Consider the following 14,852-nt stretch of genomic DNA (forward strand, 5'->3'; position numbering starts at 1 on the left):
GCTCAATCTGTTTATCAGTCAAACTTGTTCTGACTTTTCTCACACTGAGGATAAAGTCCTTCAGCTCTTAGTTACCTTTGACAATGTTCAAATGAAATGAAAGAGAATAGAGGCACTAGCTAACTACCGAACACAGACTACATCTCTGACAGACGGGACCAGACTGTTGTTACAGGTCACTTACAAATAGGTTTCCTACTGTTGTATGACTGTTCTCAAAGCAGTAGTGGCATCTGTAACTTTGTTAATATTTGGTATGGCGAGCCAGCAGAGGGAACAGCCAGCAGAGGGAACAGCCAGCAGAGGGAATAGCCAGCAGAGGGAATAGCCAGCAGAGGGAATAGCCAGCAGAGGGAATAGCCAGCAGAGGGAATAGCCAGCAGAGGGAACAGCCAGCAGTGGGAATAGCCAGCAGAGGGAATAGCCAGCAGAGGGAACAGCCAGCAGAGGGAATAGCCAGCAGAGGGAACAGCCAGCAGAGGGAATAGCCAACAGATGAAAGAGAGATTTGTTAAACTGCATGATCACAATGCCTTCAACAAGACCATATGACATGGTTTCATAATACATCATTATATGAAACCACTGACAGGCTTTTATTCTGATTCCTGTGTAAGTCTTTCCAGTGACAACCCAGTGACAACCCAGCTGATTCCAGTCAGGGTAAACCTCTTCCTGTTTGGCTCATTTCTCCATGTAATCCTTTTTTTGGGGAGAGTGTATTTGTCAAAGATACACACAGCCTGGAATGCTACAGATGGCTATAGATTTACAGCCTTCCTGTTTGGCTCTCCTCAACTTAGATAGCTTGCTGCATTCCATAACGTTGGGTCTGATACAGAGCACCTCTCTCTCTCTCTCTCTCTCTCTCTTTCTCTCTCTCTCTCAGTGCATTAAAGGAGAGCAGTCAACTCAGTGTTTGATGACTTACAGGCAGTTCTCTATTGCTGCCCTCACACCTTGTCTCTCCTCTGTTTATCACACTCTCATTGTCTCCCTTGATCCCCCTCAATCTCTCACCTATGCAGCACCCACACAAACACAGAGAAATGTAGCCTTGTAAAGCAAGCTGTGATAGCAGGTCAAGTATGATGTGGTGAGGTCTGGTTGGGTTGGGGGCCAACAAGTGATGCATATTTAAAGTTTGTAGTCCCCTAGCCAGTGAGTGACAGACAGGACATCCTGGTAGTGTGTGTGAGGATGTTTGATACTGAGGCTGTTTGATTCAGGGACCCTAAAGACTAGTGAGAGCCTCCTTCCTGTCCCCTCTCAGGGAGGCACAAGATCAAACCCCCATATGTAATTCATGACAAGCCAGATCTGTCCTGGGTTGGATGGGATTCATAGTAAAATGCAGCTCTGAGACAGCCATGAACAAATGGACAGACACACACGCAAGCATTTTTTTTCTCATTTCTCTAAATCCCACATTCAATCATATTTTATTCAGAAGTCAAAAGCAATTACTGTCTCATTCCCACGGGCAGCCTGCATGTGTAATTTCCTAAATTGTCCTGCAGCTTGACAGTCCGTGACAATCTGGGGGTGGCCACTGCTGTTTTGGCAACGAAGGTCCTACCACTCCTCCAATGTCAGGGTTCCTTCTCCCAGTCAAGCTAGCTCTGACACGCACCCCTCTTCCTAACCCCTCCTCTCTCTGCCTGCCCTACCACTACACACATCTCTCTCCTTTCCCCCTACACACAACTCTCTCTCTCGCTCCCACATCTCTTCGCAGATGTCAGAACCCAAACAGCTCAAACTGACACTTTTTACCAAAACCATCTACTGTACTGGAAGCCATAACACGTTTAAGAGTTTGAAATTGCCCTGACTTCATGTCTCCTCCAGATCCACGTGAAAAGGAAATAGAACAGCAACAATTACTGAGACTTTATTTCCCAGATCAGAGGAAGCAACTCAATACAAGACATACAGATCCCATTTCTGTCTGCCAGGGGGGACAGCTAGGGGAGACTAGAGACAGCTATGGCTTTGACAGACACACTATAGTACAGATACATAACATCGGTACACTAGAGAGGTAAGGATTAGTTCATTGAGAGGTTAGTAAGCAAGCAAGGCTGAAGCTGATGACTGTACTAAAAAGTCCCCTCTGTAACCATTTGAGATAGACAAGCAGGGTTTTAGGGTAAAGGGGTGGTACGGAGTGATACAACATCTGTGTTAATACAGTAAGGTGTGGGTCGTTGCAATCTGCAAGGCAGCGAGGGTGTGTGTATGGAGAGAACATGCAGGATGGACTGGGGTCATCAGGATGGTACTTACCGACAGGGCGAGCTGGACACACCACAATGAAGAGGTGGAAAAACAAATAGGGAAATTAAAGTCAAACAAATCATAAGATATAAGGGGGATGAATGACATGTCGTGTTGAGGTACACAGTTCTAGTACAGGGTACGCATGACAGATAAGATCCTATTGAAGGGAATTCACCTTTAACACAGCTTTAACAGTGTGCTGTGTAACAGAGCCTCTCCAGCGAACTGTCAGGGATGCCCAATCTGAATATAGCACCTCATTGTGGTGGAATGGATCAATGAATAGATCAATAGTATTTCTGGGAAGCCATGCTCTTGTACCATCAACATAGTCTTACTCAGATGAGAGCAGGAAAACATTGGGGCTCTGAAGGGTTCTTGTTATTGGATCTGCTCTGTCTGCATTCATGAATTCTACAGATCCTAGGGTGGTGTGTGTTTGGAACAGAGCAAGGCAGTGTGTGTGTTCATCAGAGAGTGATAGCGAGAGAGAGAGAGAGAGAGAGAGAGAGAGAGAGAGAGAGAGAGAGAGAGAGAAAACTAGAAAGAGGTAAATCAAGAGGCAGTCTTCATATTTAATGCAGGGATAGAGCCCAGCACCACCATATTGACATTAAGGAAGGAAGAGTTAGTGGAGAGAGTCTCTCTCTCTCTGTCGGTCTGCGTGTCGGTCTGCGTGTTGGTCTGTGTGTCTGTGGAATACCTCTACCTGTGCACCATGTATTCTACACTCAGCCCACTGAGCAGGGCTCAGAAACCAGGGCTCAAATTATCCACTAGTCAAAAGGATGAACATTGAAGTCAACGCCCAGGTTATTCCTCCCGTGTCCCCCAGGTCCTGTGGACGTTAAAGCAATCCACAGGGACCTTGAACAGTCTGAGATTTCATGGGCAAAAAAGGAGAGAGAGAGAGAGAGAGAGAGAGAGAGAGAGAGAGAGAGAGAGAGAGAGAGAGAGAGAGAGAGAGAGCGCGAGAGAGAGAGAGAGAGAGAGAGAGAGAGAGAGAGAGAGAGAGAGAAAGAAAGAGGGATAGAGATATTTTTGATTAACCTTCAACACCTACAGTGCAGTGGTGCAGTGTAGACCAGTTAACTGTGGAAGGGCTTCAGTGACTGAGGGGATAACATTGCTAACAAACCACCATGGGGGAAGTGAATACGTGTGTGTGTGTGTGTGTGTGTGTGTGTGTGTGTGTGTGTGTGTGTGTGTGTGTGTGTGTGTGTGTGTGTGTGTGTGTGTGTGTGTGTGTGAAAGTGTGTGTGTGTGTGAAATTGTGTGTGTAAATAATGAAATGGATTCATAGACAGAACATGTCTTTCTTGGCTGTGGCAGTCAGCACTATCTGAATGAGAGACTCTTTGTGGAAACACTACTGTTCCATAGTAGGTCAACCATACTACCAGTCATTCCACTAGTCTCATTACTAGTCTCACTACTAGTCATACTACTAGTCAGACTACTAGTCTCACTACTAGTCATACTACGAGTCACACTACTAGTCATACTACTAGTCATACTACTAGTCATACTACTAGTCATTCTACTAGTCATTATACTAGTCTCAAAACTAGTCATTCTACTAGTCATTCTACTAGTCATTCTACTAGTCATACTACTAGTCATTCTACTAGTCATTCTACTAGTCTCAAAACTAGTCATTCTACTAGTCATACTACTAGTCATTCTACTAGTCATACTACTAGTCATTCTACTAGTCACTCTACTAGTCATTCTACTAGTCATTCTACTAGTCACACTACCAGTCACTCTACTAGTCACAATACTAGTCACAATACTAGTCACTCTACTAGTCACACTACTAGTCACAGTACTCGTCACTCTACTAGTCATACAACTAGTCACAATACTTGTCACACCGCTATTCATTCTACTTGTCACACTACTAGTCATTCTACTAGTCTCACTACTAGTCACTCTACTAGTCAAACTGCTAGAGATACTACTAGTCATACTACTAGTCATTCTACTAGTCACACTATTAGTCATTCTACTAGTCATTCTACCAGTCTCAACACTAGTCATTCTACTAGTCATTCTACTAGTCATTCTACTAGTCATACTACTAGTCATTCTACTAGTCTCAACACTAGTCATTCTACTAGTCATTCTACTAGTCATACTACTAGTCATTCTACTAGTCATACTACTAGTCATTCTACTAGTTATTCTACTAGTCATTCTACTAGTCTCAACACTAGTCATTCTACTAGTCATACTACTAGTCATTCTACTAGTCATTCTACTAGTCTCAACACTAGTCATTCTACTAGTCATTCTACTAGTCATTCTACTAGTCTCAGCACTAGTCATTCTACTAGTCATACTACTAGTCATTCTACTAGTCATACTACTAGTCATTCTACTAGTCTCAACACTAGTCATTCTACTAGTCATTCTACTAGTCATTCTACTAGTCATTCTACTAGTCTCAACACTAGTCATTCTACTAGTCATACTACTAGTCATTCTACAAGTCATTCTACTAGTCATTCTACTAGTCATTCAACTAGTCATTCTACTAGTCATACTACTAGTCATTCTACTAGTCATTCTACTAGTCATTCTACTAGTCATTCTACTAGTCTCAACACTAGTCATTCTACTAGTCATACTACTAGTCATTCTACTAGTCATACTTCTAGTCATTCTACTAGTCATACTACTAGTCATTCTACTAGTCATTCTACTAGTCATTCTACTAGTCATACTACTAGTCATTCTACTAGTCTCAACACTAGTCATTCTACTAGTCATTCTACTAGTCATTCTACTAGTCTCAACACTAGTCATTCTACTAGTCATTCTACTAGTCATACTACTAGTCATTCTACTAGTCATTCTACTAGTCTCAACACTAGTCATTCTACTAGTCATTCTACTAGTCATTCTACTAGTCTCAACACTAGTCATTCTACTAGTCATACTAGTAGTCATTCTACTAGTCTCAACACTAGTCATTCTACTAGTCATTCTACTAGTCATTCTACTAGTCTCAACATTAGTCATTCTACTAGTCATTCTACTAGTCATACTACTAGTCATTCTACTAGTCATTCTACTAGTCATTCTACTAGTCATTCTACTAGTCCCAACACTAGTCATTCTACTAGTCATTCTACTAGTCATTCTACTATTCTCAACACTAGTCATTCTACTAGTCATACTACTAGTCATTCAACTAGTCTCAACACTAGTCATTCTACTAGTCATTCTACTAGTGATACTACTAGTCATTCTACTAGTCATTCTACTAGTCTCAACACTAGTCATTCTACTAGTCACACTACTAGTCACTCTACTAGTCATTCTACTAGTCACACTACTAGTCACTCTACTAGTCATTCTACTAGTCACTCTACTAGTCTCACTACTAGTCATCCTACTAGTCATTCTACTAGTGATACTACTAGTCATACTATTAGTCATACTACTAGTCATCCTACTAGTCATTCTACTAGTGATACTGCTAGTCATACTACTAGTCATTCTACTAGTCATACAACTAGTCATTATACTAGTCATACTACTAGTCATTCTACTAGTCATCCTACTAGTCATTCTACTAGTCATACAACTAGTCATCCTACTAGTCATCCTACTAGTCATCCTACCAGTCATTCTACTAGTGATACTACTAGTCATACTACTAGTCATTCTACTAGTCATACTACTAGTCATTCTACTAGTCATTCTACTAGTCATACTACTAGTCATTCTACTAGTCATTCTACTAGTGATACTACTAGTCATTCTACTAGTCATTCTACTAGTCATACTACTAGTCATTCTACTAGTCATACTACTAGTCATTCTACTTGTCATTCTACTAGTCATACTACTAGTCATTCTACTAGTGATACTACTAGTCATTCTACTAGTCATACTACTAGTCATACTACTAGTCATTCTACTAGTAATTCTACTAGTCATTCTACTAGTCATTCTACTAGTCATTCTACTAGTGATACTACTAGTCATTCTACTAGTGATACTACTAGTGATACTACTAGTCATTCTACTAGTCATTCTACTAGTCATACTACTAGTCATACTACTAGTCATTCTAGTAGTCATACTACAACTTATCACAAACTTAAAATGTATGTCTGTTTCAAGTAGAATTGATGTCTTTCTTATACCCATTTCTGATAAACTAAAACAATTGTAAGATGCCAAGCTGTTCTGATTGGCATTCTGAACTTGCTCAGGATTATAGGATGAAAGAGGGAAAGAGGTGAGAGCCAGTGGACAGTCCTCACTCACCTCTGACGGTGAGGCTGGCAGAGGCCTCCACCTTGCCCACCCGGTTCTCTGCCAGGCAGGTGAAGGTGCCCTCGTCACTGGCCGACGCCTTCTTCACTCTCAGCAGGTAGTCCTCCTTGTCATACTTGATCTCGTACCTGGAAAACACACACAACACTGTCAGATTAAATGTCTTCTGATGAGAATACCTGGAAAACACACACAACACTGTCAGATTAAATGTCTTCTGTTGACATTGCATTTTTTTAAATAATGTAATAATTGTTTTGAGTCCAAAGCTAATACACAGTGTTGAGTGAACCCATCAGTGCAAACCTTGTGGCAATTATTATGATAAACTAACTAAATGTGACATTTTCCTTCACCACCATATCTATGAGAACGTATATACAGCGTTCCACTCCTGAAGAGGAAACCGTATTTAGACACAACACTGCTCATTGTGACCATAGAAGATATGGAAGGAAGGAGGATCAGTTATTCAACAATGACACACGGTACGGAGAGCGGGCTGATATCAGCTGGAAACCCCACACCACTTCAATATGTATGGTGTGTGTGTGTGTGTGTGTGTGTGTGTGTGTGTGTGTGTGTGTGTGTGTGTGTGTGTGTGTGTGTGTGTGTGTGTGTGTGTGTGTGTGTGTGTGTGTGTGTGTGTGTGTGTGTGTGTGTGTGTGTGTGTGTGTGTGTGTGTGTGTGTGTGTGTGTGTGTGTGTGTGTGTGTGTGTGTGTGTGTGTGTGTGTGTGTGTGTGTGTGTGTGTGTGTGTGTGTGTGTGTGTGTGTGTGTGTGTGTGTGTGTGTGTGTGTGTGTGTGTGTGTGTGTGTGTGTGTGTGTGTGTGTGTGTGTGTGTGTGTGTGTGTGTGTGTGTGTGTGTGTGTGTGTGTGTGTGTGTGTGTGTGTGTGTGTGTGTGTGTGTGTGTGTGTGTGTGTGTGTGTGTGTGTGTGTGTGTGTGTGTGTGTGTGTGTGTGTGTGTATGTGTGTGTGTGTGTGAGCACAAATTCATATGTGGTACTACATATAACCTTCAGTACAGTATAGCAGTTCCATTGTGTTGTAATAGTTAACTACAGAGAATAAAGAAAGGCTTACATCACTTACATGACTGGAGCTGGGGAGTGGAGGAGGGGGAGGGTTTATAGGGGTGGGGGAGATTTACATGACTGGAGCTGGGGTTGGGAGGGGGGTTATAGGGGTGGGGGGGGGATTTACATGACTGGAGCTGGGGAGTGGAGGAGGGGGAGGGTTTATAGGGGTGGGGGAGATTTACATGACTGGAGCTGGGGTTGGGAGGGGGGTTATAGGGGTGGGGGGAGATTTACATGACTGGAGCTGGGGTTGGGAGGGGGGTTATAGGGGTGGGGGGAGATTTACATGACTGGAGCTGGGGTTGGGAGGGGGTTATAGGGGTGGGGGGAGATTTACATGACTGGAGCTGGGGTTGGGAGGGGGGTTATAGGGGTGGGGGGAGATTTACATGACTGGAGCTGGGGTTGGGAGGGGGGTTATAGGGGTGGGGGGAGATTTACATGACTGGAGCTGGGGTTGGGAGGGGGGTTATAGGGGTGGGGGGAGATTTACATGACTGGAGCTGGGGTTGGGAGGGGGGTTATAGGGGTGGGGGATTTACAGGGGTGGGGGGAGATTTACATGACTGGAGCTGGGGTTGGGAGGGGGGTTATAGTGGTGGGGGATTTACAGGGGTGGGGGGAGATTTACATGACTGGAGCTGGGGTTGGGAGTGGGGGGGTTATAGTGGTGAGGTGAGATGTACATGACTGGAGCTGGGGATGGGAGGGGGGTTATAGGGGTGGGGGGAGATTTACATGACTGGAGCTGGGTGGGAGGGTGGGAAAGGGGATTAATAGGGATGGGATGAGATGTACATGACCGGAGCTGGGGTTGGGAGTGGGAGGATTTATAGGGGTGGGGGAGATTTATATGACTGGAGCTGGGTGGGGAGGGGGGATTTATATGGATGGGGGAGATTTATATGACTGGAGCTGGGTGTGGAAGGGGTGGGGGATTTACATGACTGGAGCTGGAGTTGGGGGAGGGGGGATTTATGACTGAAGCTGGGGATGGGAGGGTGGGATGGGAAGGGTGGGGGATTTAAATTACTGGAGCTGGGGGTGGGGGGATTTACATGACTGGAGCTGGGTGGGGGGATTTATATGACTGGAGCTGGGGTGGGGGGATTTACATGACTGGAGCTGGGGGTGGGGGGGGTTACATGACTGGAGCTGGGGGTGGGGGGGTTACATGACTGGATTTACATGACTGGAACTGGGGATGGGTGGTGGGGGATTTATATGACTGGAGCTGGGGTGGGGGGGGATTAACATGACTGGAACTGGGGGGGGGGTTACATTACTGGAGCTGGGGTGGGGTGGGGATTTACATGACTGGAACTGGGGGGGGGGGGTTTACATGACAGGAGCTGGGGTGGGGGGGGAGTTTACATGACTGGAGCTGGCGGGTATTTACATGACTGGAGCTGGGGATGGGGGGGTTTACATGACTGGAGCTGGGGTGGGGGGGGATTTACATGACTGGAACTGGGGGGATTTACATGACTGGAACTGGGGGGGGATTTACATGACTGGAGCTGGCGGGTAGTTACATGACTGGAGCTGGCGTGTATTTACATGACTGGAGCTGGTGGGTATTTACATGACTGGAGCTGGCGGGTATGTACATGACTGGAGCTGGGGTGGGGGGGGATTTACATGACTGGAACTGGGGGGGGGACTGGAACTGGGGGGGGATTTACATGACTGGAACTGGGGGGGGATTTACATGACTGGAACTGGGGGGGGATTTACATGACTGGAGCTGGGGATGGGGGGAGGGTTTACATGACTGGAGCTGGCGGGTATTTACATGACTGGAGCTGGGGGGGGGGGGGGGTATTTACATGACTGGAGCTGGGGATGGGGGGGGGGGGGTTTACATGACTGGAGCTGGGGTGGGGGGATTTACATGACTGGAACTGGGGGGTATTTACATGACTGGAGCTGGCGGGTATGTACATGACTGGAGCTGGCGGGTATGTACATGACTGGAGCTGGGGTGGGGGGGATTTACATGACTGGAACTGGCGGGTATTTACATGACTGGAGCTGGGGATGGGGGGCTTTACATGACTGGAGCTGGGGTGGGGGGGGGGGGGGTTACATGACTGGAACTGGGGATGGGGAGGATTTACATGACTGGAGCTGGGGATGGGGGGGATTTACATGACTGGAGCTGGGGTGGAGGGGATTTACATGACTGGAGCTGGGGGGATTTACATAACTGGAGCTGGGGGGATTTACATGACTGGAGCTGGGATGGGAGGGATTTGCATTACTGGAACTGGGGATGGGGGGATTTACTTGACTGGAGCTGGGGGGATTTACATGACTGGAGCTGGGGGGGATTTACATGACTGGAGCTGGGGTGGAGGGGATTTACATGACTGGAGCTGGTGGGGATTTACATGACTGGAACTGGGGGAATTTACATGACTGGAGCTGGGGGGATTTACATGACTGGAGCTGGGGATGGGGGGAATTTACATGACTGGAGCTGGGGGGATTTACATGACTGGAGCTGGGGGGGATTTACATGACTGGAGCTGGGGATGGGGGGAATTTACATGACTGGAGCTGGGGGATTTACATGACTGGAGCTGGGGGGATTTACATGACTGGAGCTGGGGGGATTTACATGACTGGAGCTGGGGATGGGGGGAATTTACATGACTGGAGCTGGGGGGATTTACATGACTGGAGCTGGGGGGATTTACATGACTGGAGCTGGTGGGGATTTACATGACTGGAGCTGGGGATGGGGGGGGTTACATGACTGGAGCTGGGGATGGGGGGGTTACATGACTGGAGCTGGGGTTGGGTGGAATTTACATGACTGGAGCTGGGGGGGATTTACATGACTGGAGCTGGTGGGGATTTACATGACTGGAGCTGGGGATGGGGGGACTTACTTGACTGAAGCTGGGGATGGGGGGGGGGTTACATGACTGGAGCTGGGGATGGGGGGGGGTTACATGACTGGAGCTGGGGATGGGGGGGTTACATGACTGGAGCTGGGGTTGGGTGGAATTTACATGACTGGAGCTGGGAGGGGGATTTACATGACTGGAGCTGGGGGGATTTTTAAAATTTATTTTACATTTATTTAACTAGGCAAGTCAGTTAAGAACAAATTCTTATTTTCAATGACGGCCTAGGAACAAAGGGTTAACTGCCTGTTCAGGGGAGAACGACAGATTTGTACTTTGTCAACTCGGGGTTTGAAATTGCAGCCTTTCGGTTACTTGTCCAACACGCTAACTGGCTACCCTTACATGACTGGAGCTGGGGATGGGGGGATTTACATGACTGGAGCTGGGGTTGGGAGGGGGGTTATAGGGGTGGGGGATTTACAGGGGTGGGGGGAGATTTACATGACTGGAGCTGGGGTTGGGAGGGGGGTTATAGGGGTGGGGGATTTACAGGGGTGGGGGGAGATTTACATGACTGGAGCTGGGGATGGGAGGGTGGGAGGGGGGATTTATAGTGGTGAGGTGAGATGTACATGACTGGAGCTGGGGATGGGAGGGGGGTTATAGGGGTGACTGGAGCTGGGGATGGGAGGGGGGTTATAGGGGTGGGGGGAGATTTACATGACTGGAGCTGGGTGGGAGGGTGGGAAGGGGGATTTATAGGGATGGGATGAGATGTACATGACCGGAGCTGGGGTTGGGAGTGGGAGGATTTATAGGGGTGGGGGAGATTTATATGACTGGAGCTGGGTGGGGAGGGGGGATTTATATGGATGGGGGAGATTTACATGACTGGACCTGGGGATGGGAGGGGGGTTATATGGGTGGGGGGAGATTTATATGACTGGAGCTGGGTGTGGAAGGGGTGGGGGATTTACATGACTGGAGTTGGGGGTGGATTTACATGACTGGAGCTGGGGTGGGGGAATTTACATGACTGGAGCTGGGTGGGGGGGGGGGGGTTTACATGACTGGATTTGCATGACTGGAACTGGGGATGGGTGGGGGGATTTATATGACTGGAGCTGGGGTGGGGGGATTAACATGACTGGAGCTGGGGATGGGGGGGATTTACATGACTGGAACTGGGGGGGGGTATTTACATGACTGGAGCTGGGGTGGGGGGGGATTTACATGACTGGAACTGGGGGGGGGGGTATTTACATGACTGGAGCTGGGGGGGGGGGATTGACATGACTGGAGCTGGGGTGGGGGGGGGGGGGATTTACATGACTGGAACTGGGGGGGGGGTATTTACATGACTGGAGCTGGGGTGGGGGGATTTACATGACTGGAGCTGGGGTTGGGGGGATTTACATGACTGGAGCTGGGGTGGGGGGATTTACATGACTGGAACTGGGGATGGGGAGGATTTACATGACTGGAGCTGGGGATGGGGGGGGGCTGGTTTACATGACTGGAGCTGGGGATGGGGGGGGCTTTACATGACTGGAGCTGGGGTGGGGGGATTTACATGACTGGAACTGGGGATGGGGAGGATTTACATGACTGGAGCTGGGGATGGGGGGATTTACATGACTGGAGCTGGCGGGTATTTACATGACTGGAGCTGGGGTGGAGGGGATTTACATGACTGGAGCTGGCGGGTATTTACATGACTGGAGCTGGGGTGGAGGGGATTTACATGACTGGAGCTGGCGGGTATTTACATGACTGGAGCTGGGGTTGGGGGGTTTACATGACTGGAGCTGGGGTGGGGGGGATTTACATGACTGGAACTGGGGATGGGGCGGATTTACATGACTGGAGCTGGGGTGGAGGGGATTTACATGACTGGAGCTGGGGTTGGGGGGGATTTACATGACTGGAGCTGGCGGGTATTTACATGACTGGAGCTGGGGTGGAGGGGATTTACATGACTGGAGCTGGCGGGTATTTACATGACTGGAGCTGGGGTTGGGGGGGGTTTACATGACTGGAGCTGGGGTGGGGGGGATTTACATGACTGGAACTGGGGATGGGGCGGATTTACATGACTGGAGCTGGGGTGGAGGGGATTTACATGACTGGAGCTGGGGGGATTTACATAACTGGAGCTGGGGGGATTTACATGACTGGAGCTGGGGTGGGAGGGATTTGCATGACTGGAACTGGGGATGGGGGGATTTACTTTACTGGAGCTGGGGGGATTTACATGACTGGAGCTGGGGGGGATTTACATGACTGGAGCTGGGGTGGAGGGGATTTACATGACTGGAACTGGGGATGGGGGAATTTACATGACTGGAGCTGGGGTGAATTACATAACAGGAGCTGGGGGGGATTTACATGACTGGAGCTGGGGTGGGAGGGATTTATTTGACTGAAGCTGGGGATGGGGGGATTTGCATGACTGGAGCTGGGGTGGAGGGGATTTACATGACTGGAGCTGGGGGGGATTTACATGACTGGAGCTGGGGTGGAGGGGATTTACATGACTGGAACTGGGGATGGGGGAATTTACATGACTGGAGCTGGGGGAATTACATAACTGGAGCTGGGGGGATTTACATGACTGGAGCTGGGGTGGGAGGGATTTATTTGACTGAAGCTGGGGATGGGGGGATTTGCATGACTGGAGCTGGGGTGGAGGGGATTTACATGACTGGAGCTGGGGGGGATTTACATGACTGGAGCTGGGGATGGGGGATTTACTTGACTGAAGCTGGGGATGGGGGGATTTACATGACTGGAGCTGGGGGGGGATTTACATGACTGGAGCTGGGGGGATTTTTTTAAATTTATTTTACATTTATTTAACTAGGCAAGTCAGTTAAGAACAAATTCTTATTTTCAATGACGGCCTAGGAACAAAGGGTTAACTGCCTGTTCAGGGGGAGAACGACAGATTTGTACTTTGTCAACTCGGGGGTTTGAAATTGCAGCCTTTCGGTTACTTGTCCAACACGCTAACTACTAGGCTACCCTTACATGACTGGAGCTGGGGATGGGGGGGATTTACATGACTGGAACTTGGATGGGGGGGTTTACATGACTGGAGCTGGGGGGATTTACATGACTGGAGCTGGGGGGATTTACATGACTAGAGATGGGGGGGATTTACATGACTGGATCTGGAGCTGGGGGTGTCATCACATTTAGAAAAATAAATTTAAAAAAACACTGTCTGCATGTATTTAGTCAGGCTGTCCTCTGATCCCAAACCTGTGGCTTGAGGTATCTGACAGGCTGAACTGAGAGGTGCTGCGTGTTTGAGAAAGAGAGACAAAGAGAGAAAGATACACAGAGAGAGAGAGGGGTTGGGAGTCGTGGGGGTTGTATGGTAGTTGACAAGAGAAGGATGATGGTTTGAATAGTTGCCCTGGCTTCTGGAGGTGTGGTTAGCATGGCAATGTGAGTGTTGTGTTGAGTTGGCGGGGTGGTGTGGGGAGGGGTTTGGGGATGTGTGAAGGCTGTCTGACAGCCAGACAACAGTCTGTACCCAGTATGTCACTCAGACACTCTGAAATACTGAGGGGAAACACAGACAGAGAGAGAGAGAGAGAGAGAGAGAGAGAGAGAGACCTGAAGAGTCAAAAAGAGACAAAAGGTTCTTACCTACATTTTCACACCAAAATCTGAATCCTAGTCTAGTTTTAAGCTCAATATCTACATACTGTATCTACCTGAGAACAGTGATGTGGTGTGTAAGAGAGAGACCACAGCCCCACAGCTCAGGTCTAAGGTGAACTGATGGTCCCGTGCCACCAGCAGCTGCTGAACTAATCTGCTCTCTCTCTCTCTCTCTCTCTCTCTCTCTCTCTCTCTCTCGACTGAGTCATGACTAAATGCTTTGTTTTGGGGAGAAACAGGGGAGTCAGGGCAGAGCAGGTTGTGTGGAGGTGGGGAGGAGAATAAAGCTGTTATTGTTTGAATAGTGAGAGAGGCCTCCAAAGGAATGACACAGCGCCATTTGAGATGAGCCTGTCTGATGGAAAACAAACAAGCTAATGGAGCCTAGAGACAGTCCTTCTCTGACTCTGCCTCAGGCTGAGATGGAAAACAAGACTTCGAAGAGAACATTATATCTTGACTGAGGAGTGGGGGCGGGTGGAGGAGCGGGGGTTTAGGGAGGTGCAGGAACGGCACAGATGCCCATTGTGATCATTGATATGAATGAAAACTGCCATGTTGTTTTGGCCATCGATGCATGGACACACTCAGCAAGCAGGGAACATATTGACCACACTGAATAACATGTAACAATAACGTCATACAACATGTGTTTATTTCGGTTCTT

General features: G+C 47.8%; 1 protein-coding gene across 1 annotated transcript in view; it reads right to left on the reverse strand.

The window, feature by feature from the left end:
* Window positions 1-14,852, reverse strand: part of LOC135546641 (roundabout homolog 2-like) — a 651,734-nt gene that overhangs the window by 94,508 nt on the left and 542,374 nt on the right. The window contains 2 exon segments of the mRNA XM_064975230.1: window positions 2,290-2,301; window positions 6,568-6,704. Of these exon segments, the coding sequence (XP_064831302.1) occupies window positions 2,290-2,301; window positions 6,568-6,704 (149 nt within the window).

The sequence above is a fragment of the Oncorhynchus masou genome, chromosome 9, assembly GCF_036934945.1.
Source record: "Oncorhynchus masou masou isolate Uvic2021 chromosome 9, UVic_Omas_1.1, whole genome shotgun sequence".
NCBI classification, from domain to species: Eukaryota; Metazoa; Chordata; class Actinopteri; order Salmoniformes; family Salmonidae; genus Oncorhynchus; species Oncorhynchus masou.